General features: G+C 44.1%; 1 protein-coding gene across 2 annotated transcripts; it reads right to left on the bottom strand.

Annotated features, from left to right (window-relative positions):
* Nucleotides 1-533: 533 nt before the first annotated feature.
* LOC124122146 (plasma kallikrein-like) lies at nucleotides 534-12639 on the bottom strand. 2 transcript variants are annotated; one of them, XM_046485267.2, is made up of 7 exons: nucleotides 12427-12639; nucleotides 10187-10296; nucleotides 8792-8880; nucleotides 6783-7054; nucleotides 4520-4668; nucleotides 3208-3262; nucleotides 534-890 (listed from the first exon to the last, which is right to left on the bottom strand). In XM_046485267.2, exons 1-7 carry the CDS (start codon nucleotides 12464-12466, stop codon nucleotides 769-771), a joined length of 837 nt encoding a protein of 278 aa, XP_046341223.1. In that variant the 5' UTR covers nucleotides 12467-12639; the 3' UTR covers nucleotides 534-768. The 2 variants fall into 2 exon arrangements, with proteins under 2 accessions (XP_046341223.1, XP_046341222.1); XM_046485266.2 differs by having other exon boundaries at nucleotides 10187-10305; nucleotides 12427-12637.
* Nucleotides 12640-13083: the final 444 nt, after the last annotated feature.

Consider the following 13083-nt stretch of genomic DNA (forward strand, 5'->3'; position numbering starts at 1 on the left):
GTCACTCCATTCTTTCCATTCTTCCATAGTTTCCATTCTGTCCGCAGCGTCAAAGATGATACACATCGTGTATGAGAGCGCGAGTGAGTGAATAGGGTTTAGAGCCGCCTTTAGCAATTTTCAAGTCACGTGACTGCTGGGGACGCGTAAATTTAACTTCACGGCTGATACATATTTTGGAAATCGAACCCCAACTCTTTTTAACTGCTCAAGAACGTCTTGCAACTGGAGAGATTAACGGAATATTCTGACACACACTTGATATTTGTTGATCTGTGAACAGTTGACATTTCTAAAGTTTATTGACCAAAACATAGTTATAATGATTATGAAGGGAGGTGGTCCCTTGATAGGACTGGAATATTGTCGAAAAGGGCGTATAACTATATTCTCTCACTCACAAACGTAATTGTAGTGTCGAACATGACCTTATATGTAACATAATGTTACGTGAATGTAAACATTATTTTATGTAGAAACCCCCCAATATCCAACCTCTTCTTAATAAAATGACAAAAATGGAAACGGCTACAAACAGCTTTAACTAAATTTATTTGGAAGACAAATGATCAACAACGCATGGTTCAGAGTGGATTAACAATGGATACATGAGAGGAATCCCACGCTACATCGTGTAGAAGTGTAGAAGTGTACGTGTAGGATGTGAAATCAATGATTTGTGAAGCCAATAAGTAAGTATTGCATTGGTTATTTCTAATGTCAAGTTTGCTTCATTAAATAGTGAACGAAAGATGAATTTGGACTTAGTTAGTTTATTGGGTAGCCCAACTCTGTGGCCTTGGCTTGAATCCAGTCTACATACTTGGACACCTCCGTGTAGAGTCCAGGCCACTTGGGTTCCGCGCAGCCGTAACCCCAGCTTGCTATACCTGCAACAGCAGACAGAGTGATACTTCCGGGAACTGTTATACTGGACAGTGGAATCAACACTATACAGGGGTAATACTTCCGGGAACTGTTATACTGGGCAATGAGAGCAACACTATACAGGGGTAATACTTCCGGGAATTATAATACTGGACAGTGGGAGCTACACTATACAGGGGTGATACTTCCGGGAACTGTTATACTGGGCAGTGAGAGCAACACTATACAGGGGTGATACTTCCGGGAGCTGTAATACTGGACAGTGAGAGCAACACTATGCAGGGGTGATACTTCCGGGAACTGTTATACTGGGCAGTGAGAGCAACACTATACAGGGGTGATACTTCCGGGAACTGTTATACTGAACAGTGAGAGCAACACTATACAGGGGTGATACTTCCGGGAACTGTTATACTGGGAAGTGAGAGCAACACTATACAGGGGTGATACTTCCGGGAACTGTTATACTGGGCAGTGAGAGCAACACTATACAGGGGTGATACTTCCGGGAGCTGTAATACTGGACAGTGAGAGCAACACTATACAGGGGTGATACTTCCGGGAACTGTTATACTGGGCAGTGAGAGCAACACTATACAGGGGTGATACTTCCGGGAACTGTTATACTATACAGTGGGAGATACTGTATACAGGGGTAATACTTCTGGGAACTGTTATACTGGGCAGTGAGAGCAACACTATGCAGGGGTGATACTTCCGGGAACTGTTATACTGGGCAGTGAGAGCAACACTATACAGGGGTGATACTTCCTTGAACTGTTATACTGGGCAGTGAGAGCAACACTGTACAGGGGTAATACTTCCGGGAACTGTTATACTAGGCAGTGAGAGCAACACTATACAGGGGTGATACTTTCGGGAACTGTTATACTGGGCAGTGGGAGATACACTATACAGGGGTGATACTTCCGGGAACTGTTATACTGGGCAGTGAGAGCAACACTATACAGGGGTAATACTTCCGGGAACTGTTATAATAGGCAGTGAGAGCTACACCATACAGGGGTGATACTTCCGGGAACTGTTACACTATACAGTGGGAGATACTGTATACAGGGGTAATACTTCTGGGAACTGTTATACTGGGCAGTGAGAGCAACACTATGCAGGGGTGATACTTCCGGGAACTGTTATACTGGGCAGTGAGAGCAACACCATACAGGGGTGATACTTCCGGGAACTGTTATACTGGGAAGTGAGAGCAACACCATACAGGGGTGATACTTCCGGGAACTGTTATACTGGGCAGTGAGAGCAACACCATACAGGGGTGATACTTCCGGGAACTGTTATACTAGGCAGTGAGAGCAACACCATACAGGGGTGATACTTCCGGGAACTGTTACACTATACAGTGGGAGATACTGTATACAGGGGTAATACTTCTGGGAACTGTTATACTGGGCAGTGACAGCAACACTATACAGGGGTAATACTTCCGGGAACTGTTATACTAGGCAGTGAGAGCAACTGCATACAGGGGTGATACTTCCGGGAACTGTTATACTGGACAGTGGGAGCAACTGTATACAGGGGTGATACTTCCGGGAACTGTTATACTGAACAGTGGGAGCAACACTATACAGGGGTAATACTTCCGGGAACTGTTATACTGAACAGTGGGAGCAACACTATACAGGGGTGATACTTCCGGGAACTGTTATACTGGGCAGTGAGAGCTACACTATACAGGGGTAATACTTCCGGGAACTGTTATACTGGACAGTGGGAGCTACACTATACAGAGGGGATACTTCCGGGAACTGTTATACTGGGCAGTGGGAGCAACACTATACAGGGGTGATACTTCCGGGAACTGTTATACTGGGCAGTGGGAGATACTGTATACAGGGGTGATACTTCCGGGAACTGTTATACTGAACAGTGGGAGCAACACTATACAGGGGTAATACTTCCGGGAACTGTTATACTAAACAGTGGGAGCAACACTATACAGGGGTGATACTTCCGGGAACTGTTATACTGGGCAGTGAGAGCAACACTATACAGGGGTAATACTTCCGGGAACCGTGTATCTGGACAGTCAGCGGTTTTTGCTGCTGCGTTTACCTCGCAAGGTTTGTGGTTCATCGCTGCTTTGCCTGACGCCTGATTGTTTACAGGCCGCTTGATTTATCGCTGTTTGCGGCGTTAACACCTCCTTCCACACTTTAATCAATGGTTATTATGATTTTTTTGCCCATGAGTGTGGACTGTTGTTCTTAGGGTCGAAAAGTACTTCAATCGCTTGATTGGTCAAAACCTGGACGGGAAATAATAGCAACGTCTTACTCTTACCCTGGGCGTACCATGCATCCCCGTGCTTGCAGACCAGGGGCGAGCCACTATCTCCCTGTGTGAGAAGGAATGTTGTTGAGATTCAACAGTAGGGTGGAGCAGTCTCCATGTATTATGTTTACATAGTGTCTCAAACAAACAAACCCAAAACATTTGAAACACTGTTCTAAGAAGGTTTCCATTGGTGTTATATACAGTCGGAACACAGAAGAGAAGAACAACATATAGTTCGGATTTGTTCTCAATTTATATGTTTTTGTTTGTTTGTTGTTTAACGCCGCACTATTCCAACTATATGAAGGAGGTCTGTAAATAATCGAGTCTGGACCAGACAATCCAGTGATTGACATCATGTGCATCGTTCCAAGCAATTGGGATACAATGACATGCATCAACCAAGTCAGCGAGCCTGAGCACCCGATCCCGTTAGTCGCCTTTTACGGCAAACATGGGTTGCTGAAGACCTATTCCACCCCCACCCGGATCTTCACGAGACAGATTTATGTGTAACAGGAACTAGTGACATGGTGTAACTATGTATATCACGCATGTCCTTGACCGTGGCATGATCGATGTATACAGACAGTAACTGTTGTCTGAAATCTTTGATGACGTCATCTGGTTGTTTCACCAAGATCTTTGTAAAGATATTTTATCTACTGTAACTGATTATTCGAGTATGTTATTGTATCGATATCGAATCGGGAGTTTAAATTCAGGGTTACAACTGGTCCCAAACAACCTCTTGAAAATTGCTCAGTGCGGGTACAACACTACTGACCCAATCTCATTAGCTACCGCTTAAACAAAGATCTGAGAACACCCCATTACGGGTCACGTCAGACAGACCTTGTCCGAACTTTGACCGACCAATGGAATGACTGACAAGAAGTCGACATTAGCCAATCAAAAGCCAGCTTTCTCGTGCTTTACGGCACTAACATCAAATTGGCGACTACGCTTCGAAACATATTTTGATAAATTCTCTATTAAAAATTTGAAACCTGAACAAAAGAACATTCTGAAATGGCTAATAGATGTTCTAGATTGTATAGGTTCAGTCATTGAGCCCGTAACTATCGTTCCGAATACCCCGTGTTAAAGTGTTCGAGGTTGCATGATTAGAAATCACATTCCGACTGTCACTTTCGTGATCTGGTACGCGACGCTCTGATTAACGAATGAAAGGTCGTTCTGACGGGACCCCTAATGGGATGTCCTCAGATCTTTGATAAGCGGTAGCAAGAACTAGGATCTTACTTTAATGAGATTGCTACTGACCCACTTTGTTGGTTAAGAATGGCGTACTTACACTACACGCATCCTTCCTGCCCGCCTCGTAGCCAGCACACAGCATGGTACTGGGTGTGAACTCCGCACCGTACCAGTCAGGCCTGCTACACGTGTTGTCGCTGATCACAGGGAGAACAGCCTGGTTTAGGACGTTGCCGTTGCCGGTCCCTAGGGCAGATCACGTTACAGGTCATGCATGCGCAAACCAGACTTATTGTGTCGTGTATGTGTATATGATAACCATACCTTTTACATTGTCATCCATGTGGTGGGGCGGTCGGGTAGCCGAGTGGTTAAAGCGTTTTCTCGTCACGCCGAAGATCCGGGTTCGATTCCCGACATGGGTACAATGTGTGAAGCCCATTTATTGTGTCCCCCGCCTTGATATTTCTGGAATATTGCCAAAAGCTGCGTAAAACCATACTCACTCACTCACTCATATGGTACACATTTCCCCAGGTAAACGAAATATTGTTTTTTTTATTTCGGTGCAGCAAAACTATACCCATACATCTGGAACAAAGTAAAGTACCACTCGTGTCTTTACATATACTAGCGGAAAAAAAGTTTATGTGCATCACTGACTACTATGGGAAATAATAAAAATGCAAACGAAAACGATTTTGCAACAGGACAATATATTGATGTCCATGAAACATGAATTCATCATGACAGTGTCTACACATGTAAACGTCATATCAGGCTGAAAGTGACGTGGGGGTCAGTTGTCAGTTCAGAAGTCGGGCGTCCCGTGAAGATTCCGGGCTGAAATTGGTCTTCAGCAACCCACGACTAACGGGATCAGGTGGTCTGGCTCGCTGCCTTGGTTGATGCATGTCCTCGTATCCCAATTGCGTAGATCGATGCTCATGAGGTTAATCACTGGATTGTCTGGTCCAGACTCGATTATTTACAGACCGCCGTCACATAGCTGGAATATTGCTGAGTGCGCCGTTAAACAACAAACAAAACAAAACAAGTCGGGTTGTTTGGAAGACGGCGTAAACTTTTCATCCCACCCATGTTCAATGGGTGACAGATCTTACAAAACAGCAGGCCAAGGGAGTGTGGGTATGTTCTGTTGTCTAATGAAGTCTGTGACCACAGTGCGACTTGAGGGCATGCGTTGTCCTTCTGAAAAGGAATGTGACGTCAATGGGTCTGCTGAAACGGGAGGACACGAGGACGGATATCGTCGTCACGGTACCTTGCCCCTGTCTGTTGCAATCGATGACCATTTAGGGTTATATGCAGTGATGCCACCCCACACGATTACGCTCCCACCACCGAATGCAGAACGTTGAACAACATACGCGTTAGCGTAACGTTCCATTCGACGTCGATAAACACGCCAACGGCTATCACTGCTGTCAAGATGAAACCTGGACTCATCTGTGAGGACTAACCTCCAGCCCTGTAACACACACCTAGGTCCACTTGCACAAAGCGATCTTAGCGCTAAGACTATCGTAAGCCTATGTTAAAGTATGGGAGTTACGATCATCTTAATGCTAAGATCGCTTGGTGCAAGTGGGCCCTGAACATTGACGGTGTCATGTGTGCAGTTCGACGACGTGGCTGTGACATTGAACGTACAGCGTCGGATGTTATGCTCTCGTAATCGATTTATCAGACTTTTTAGAATGCGAGGGATACGGCGGGTTGTCAAAGCTGCAGTCTGAAAACGATTTCGCAGGTGAACAAGACGGATATGATTATCTTGCCGAGGTGACGCCTGGACATCCAGAACGAGGTCGGTGCCTGGTGTTGCCAAATTGGTACTGATCCCAGAGTGCCTGCATGGTGTTAACACGGACTTTGTGTCATTGGAAGTGAATCATGTTGCATTTACCTTCAGATCACAACGCGTGCACATGGCTGAAGCATATAAAGTGCGATACAGATTTCATTGGGAATCTATCAGGAAAGCACAATGAAAGCACAACACATAGCTCGTGTCGGGACAACCAATATGAAAATCGTTCATAGGGAGCAGAACAGGGCCCATTTGCACAAAGCGATCTTATCGCTTAGATCATCTTAACTCCTATACATTAACATGGGCTAAAGATAGTCTTAGCGCTAAGATCGTTTTGTGCAAGTGGGCCCAGGTACGGTTACCGCAGCTGGACCACCCTATCCTGTAAGCCGCCTCTTAAACAAGCATGGGTTGCTGAAGACTAATTCTAACTCATATCTTCACGGGCATTCCCACACAAAGCTTGCATGCCGTGATATGACTACACTATTGTTGATTCACTCACTCACTCCCGATTACCTACCCAGCGTATCTCCCCACCCCGCCAGGTAGCAGTGCTGGCCCACGTAGAGAGCCTCCGAGGAAGATGGCACACACACAGGCCGGATGTAGTCGGTGTAGTCGATCGTCTCATGCAGCACGAGTAGGGCTATGTCATTAAGGATGCTGTGGCTATCGTAATGTTCGTGCATCACGAGCTTCTTCACGTGGTACGTTCGTTGCGTGATGTCGTACCGATCAGTATGGTGCTTGCCGCCTATTGCCCGCCACCGCCCAACGCTTCTACTGACCATGCTGGAAAAAAAAGCAGCGCTAGCGTTAATAGTTTCAAGATTTGTGGAATGTTTTAAAACACTCTAAGTAAAACAGAATTAGTTATTTTGCGAGCAGAACTTCATTATTATTCACGGCTTACTCATGCCAATGCTCGAGGTCTTTTAGCGATGAAACCAAGCGCCCCCCTCCTCTCCCGAACCTCGACTGCCATCTGCCCTCTAATTTTTCAATCTGAATCTTTTTGGTTCACCTCTGAATATATAACCTATACCTACCTATATAACACGTCAAAGTAATAATGGATGCGTGCTTAAGTTCAATTACTGAAAAAAAAAATTATATAAACTAGACGTACACTTTTATTTTTTTTAAATGTTGAATCTGCGTACCAAGTACGATTGAGTCCCGAATACCATCTAAACAGACCCGTATCCCACGAGCCAGAAGAGGGTTGGCAGCCTCTTGGAACAGCCATGGGCATTTAACACCACGAGGAGCGATAAGGTGTTGACTGTCAAAGGTCGTAATCAGAGTGAGTGAGTTGTGTTTAACGCCGCTTTTAACAGTTATATCACGGCGTGTCAGCTTAATGTGGGAGTAAAGCCCGAAGTGATGCAGGTCTCAGACGTTTACCTACTTCGATGAAACCCACGAGCACGGGAATTGTGCTGACAAACCTAGAAACATAATTGGGGCTAACCGGGATTCGAACCCACAATCACAGGTTTCTGGCGTGCCCAAGGGACGCAACTCTGCACAGCGAATCGCGGCGCCTCAGACGACAGTGCTTCCCCTTACAACCGGGTAGGTCAAGGTAACCGATTGTTGACAGGAAACCCAAACTGAACAGCACTTGCGCAAGCGATCTTAGCGCTACGATTGCCACAGCTCCATCACATTGTCATACACGGTGGTTCGATCCCCGGTCGCGTCACACCAAAAGACGTTTGAGTGGGATATCCATGTTAAAATAAGGCTTAGTCGTCTCAGTGGGCTAACGCTATAAAACAGCATTATCGTTGAAATCCGTTGTGCATGCCTGAACTTAACAAAATTATTCCAACAACATAATATCATATACATATAAATATAGAATAGATACAAAAACATCTTTGCCGAGCATGCATGCATATTTATACAGATTCACTAGGGCAGCAATATATGTGCAATTTAATAAGGGGGAGAGTTACTGGATAGGTTTAAACAATGACAAGATGATTTTACAGACTTTGGACAATTTTCGCAATGATTCTAATAGTGGATTATTGAAAATAATTTTATACATATTGGATTCAATGAAGTAGAATCTGTGTAAAATTGTCTTCTTTGTTTTTCTAAGGATGGACAAATAAACAATTAATTTAGTATTTTGCCTGGTCTTGTTACATTTCATCTGGCTTATAAATAAATAAATGCTTTGGTTCTGATGATTGATGTCGTCTAGCTGCTTCATGAAACAAAATGGATTGTCCTTGCGGTGATTTGGATATGGAATGGCTATTTTTCAATATTAATAACGCAAGTGAAGAAAATTAATTCTGTAAAATTACTGAGGTGAACGAAATGATTTATTGAGCGATATTGACTTTGATGCCTTGTTTTCGGAAATGACAGGAATCTAGCACCAATGAAAACAATGTCGTACCAAGCTCGGAGGTTCACACAGATTAACCAGCGCTTTGAAATCGTTAACACTTCATTGAACCCATCGTTCAATTCCTAAATAACTTGTATAGTGTATAAGCTGAAGCTTACTCGTCAAAGCAGTGTGCTGCTGTCAGGATGAGATGTTTGTTCAAAATGGCGCCTCCACATACAGAGGTGGTCATTTCCTGGAGGAGTACCTGGAAACCAAGAATATGGGTAACGTGAAAAGTGAGACTCTTCTGTATTCAATAGGTCATACAATCTGTCTTAAAATAAATTACATACAACTGTCATTCATAAACTTTGTGCAACTGTTCTTAGACCAATTACAAACTTTGCACACATTCCATAAATCCTATTTTAACATACGCTATAATCAATTCACATGTAGTCTTGATATGATAGACGCCTCCGTGGTCTAGTGGTAGAGCGTCCGCCCGGAGAGCGGAAGGTCCGGGGTTCGATCCCCAAAAGACGTTAAAAGATGGTACTTGTTGTTACCCTGTCTTGCGCTCGGCATTAAGGGGCTAAAACAAGGACTGGTCGGCTCGGAGTCAGTATACAGTGTTTGAGTGGGGTATTCATGTTAAACTTTGGCATGGTATCTCAGTGAGCTAGCACTATAAATCGGCATCAGTCCGGACTAGTACAAGTAGCCACACAAACACACACACATACATGCACGTCGCTATATACGTCGCGACGTTAAACCCCATTTCACCTCACCTCATCTTTGATATGATAGAAATGTGCCTCAAGCAACCATCCTCCTTTGGTACAGATGGAGTTAAACCTCGTGAGTCTGGAGCCCCACCCCCTCCCCCAATCTGGACGTTTAGTGTTTTACACCGCACCCATCCCGAAATCATACCGTCCGGAGTAATCGGGTGTCACTGTATACAGCTATATATATTGCCACTTTGCGGGTATGGAACAGTGACCATTCGAACATTAGTTCGAGTGAGTATTATTTTACGCCTCTTTAAGCATTTGTTCCAGCAAATATCACGGTGGGGGACACCAGATATGGGCTTCACACAATGTACCAATGTGGCCAATCGAATCAGGGCTTTCGGCGTGACGAGCGAACGCTCTAAGCACTAGGCTACCCGACCGTCCACCGAGATGGAAACAGTAAAGAAAATCTAACCCAAATAGAAGACACCTTAGAACGTTACCTTGCGAATGTTTCGAAAATTATTTGGTAACCTGTGTCAGGCAGTTGCATAAAGGTTTAGGCAGTGCCATCGTCATGAATTCGACAAACGTCAGAATAATGGGCCAATTGTTTTAGGCTAAGAGTTAGTTGAAATATGTGACCACCAGCTACAGAACGTCAATTTTCTGGTATTATGAGTTTTCAGAATTATAATAGGACGTGGTCATTATACATTGTGTTAGAGCTGTTGAGAACGAATAAACGCCCTCTCACTAGTTGACATGCGGTAATTAAAATGTGAAGGTATCAAATAGTGAAGAAAGGCAGGAAATCAGTGTCCATACCATCCATGGCCACGCCCCACGCCTGACTTCCTGTCCGTTGACGACACGTGACGTGGCAGGAATCACCTTCGGGACACCGCACTTGACGCTTGAGTCCGCTGACGTTGTCACTGTGGAAACTAATAAGAATGAAGTCTTTCGATTTAATACAATTAAATTCACATGATAAGCTGGAAGTATAGCATTGTTACGTTTACCAATGTTTAAAATAACGGAAGAATGTAGGAGTAAATATGGTTGAATCGGGTTGTTTTGCACAATTCCAGCATTACTCCGTGATGCCGAGTAAGGCTGCATTCACACAGTGCCGATTATGGCTCCTGCTTGAGATCAGACGGAGCTACTACATAAAAAGTTAAAAAGTCGGATAACTATCCTCAATGATCTGGAATGTCCTATCATTGTCTGAACGCAGTCGTATACGTTCGTAACAGAGCCCTACGGATCGGAAAAGGTCCAGAGAGGTCGGCCAAGCACTCCCGACAGAATGGTGCGTCCCGTAGCATTCAGGAAACTCCGATTTTGTCTAGTCGGATTACAATCGTGACTTTGTCGTGAAGGATTCTGCTGTATCGGATCAAAATCGTAACAATGTCCTGTGTTGTCTGGACGGTGTCCTGTGGATCGGGACGCTGTCGTTATGAACGGGCATGATTTGGGGAAATTGTTCATTGCCGTTTCTTGTCGATTGAGTCCAGATTGCGTCCAGATCTTGCCGAATGCGAACCGTCTTTGTCGGTTCACTGTCCGGTCACTGTCTGATCTCTGTCGGATCGCATTCGGAAGATACAAATCGGATCAGATTCGGATTGAGAATCGGGCCGAATTCGGCTGGAAACTGCTGAATCGGGACGCTTCCTGAACAATATCTGATTGCTGTCGTGATTGAATAAATGTTTTTACAAATTTGTGAATTTCCCGCCACGAATCAGAGGATCTTGATCAGACTTTGACAAATTTCAATGGTCCTATCAAGGACGGCAGTAAAAATCCCGAATGTGTGACTGAGCCCTGGGGCGACTATCCTTGTCGTAAGAGGCGACTAATGAGATCGGGTGGTCAGGCTCGCTCACTTGTTTGATGCATGTCATCGTATCCCAATTTCGTAGCGCGATGCTCATGATGTCAATCACTGGATTGTCTGGTCGAGACTCGATTATTTACAGACCGCCTTTATATAGCTGGACTATTGCTGAGTGCGGCGTTAAACAAGAAAGAAAGAAAGACACCGAGTTAGTCTGGGTCATCCCACGCAACAGATTATATTGGGCGTAAAAGACAAAATAGCAAGAGAGTGAAAACTATATGAATTGATGACTGAAAATCAGTGATGACACCCGATGTTTGCGCAAAGGGTAAGCATGTCCTGCAGTACCGGTAGCACCCGCTACTCACAATCTGCATAAAAAGGTACGTGTCAGGTCTTTGGTGAGATGAGCGAACGGATTAACACCGAAACCGTTCCCACACCGCTCCCATAATTTAAGAGATAGCAAATTTGAAAACCTTGATTCCTTTCGAAGAACTTGTCACTTATTCGTAATTGCCGCACCGCTTTATTCTCTAGTGTTGACGTTTTGAATTTGTTTGATAAAGGAACATTGTAAGATTAAAGGAGTTGAAATCCATCAGTAAATTCTGCCTGTAAAATGGTCACAACTGGTACTGTGACATGGCACATCTCTGGTGTCCATGGTAATAATAATTCAGTTTTTATGATGTTCAATACTATTTTCAAAACAAGTCAATTTGGCATAGCCTCTGGAAACATTCACATTCATGTGTAGCCTGTTGCACTCGGCCACATTCTAGTTAGGTCACGCCGGCCTGTAAAGGATCAAATCTGGACCAGATAATCCAGTGAGTGATATTATGAGCAACGATGCATGCCACCAGGATACGATGATGCACATTCAACCAAGTCACCACCTCTTACAACCAGAATAGGTTGCCTGGGACCACTTCTAAGCGGGAATCCCTACATGGGTGAGGCGCTGACAAACCTATAAACATAATCTATAAGCTTACAATAGAAAATCTCAGGCAGTAAGAATCAGAATGTCATTTGATTTGACCCGTCCTGGAAATGTTTCCTCTGATTACAGATCAGAGATAAGTGTAAGTTTAGGTCAGAAGAGTTGTACTAAACACATGTCACAGTTGCAAACAACAAATTCGTCATTAAATACCCCTTGGTATATATGAATGCAGATATGGTGTCTGATACTAAAAGCACCTACCTAGAGTTACCAACGTAACGAGCAAGGGGGAGGTCCACATTGTTCCTGAATGTGTAAAACACCACGCGATCTACGTTTCACGTTTACATTTTATCAAGCAAGACTTAGTGGTTATTGTCACTTCCTTTCATAGCAATATGGCGATTAATAATGTTTTCTTTTAGTTGTGATGACACACTTGTATGGCGCTTGTATGTTCTTCAGATTTTTTTATGTCAAGGATATTAAAACTTGGTCAGGTCGCTCCAGACCACCTGAGAAGCATGGTGTACGTCAGTAACTAGGCTCTTGGCGACTGTTGTTTATCAGTGTGGGTGGGACCATGAAACCGTGGCAATTGTTTCAACATGTTATAGTTTAGTTTCACCTTTATCTTGATTTAATGACGGGCCACTCCCATAATAAACGGTGTGTGTATGATAGAGATAGCTTGGTGATAGATGAGCGTGGTTATTGCAGGGCTAGGGAGGTATTCGGTGTCAATCACTATGGTGGATGCGCGGGAATAGGTGGTATCTACTGAGAGCTGTCTACTTGAAACAAGTCTTGTCAACATGGTTTTTCCCCGATGGGTGTCATCTGTAACACGCATGTAATTTATAAGAGGTGTGCTCATTCAATATATGTCTAAGATACATTTAACTCTGAATTCGAAGT

The sequence above is a fragment of the Haliotis rufescens genome, unplaced genomic scaffold (assembly GCF_023055435.1).
Source record: "Haliotis rufescens isolate VD_foot unplaced genomic scaffold, xgHalRufe1.0.p SCAF_11, whole genome shotgun sequence".
Lineage (NCBI taxonomy): Eukaryota > Metazoa > Mollusca > Gastropoda > Lepetellida > Haliotidae > Haliotis > Haliotis rufescens.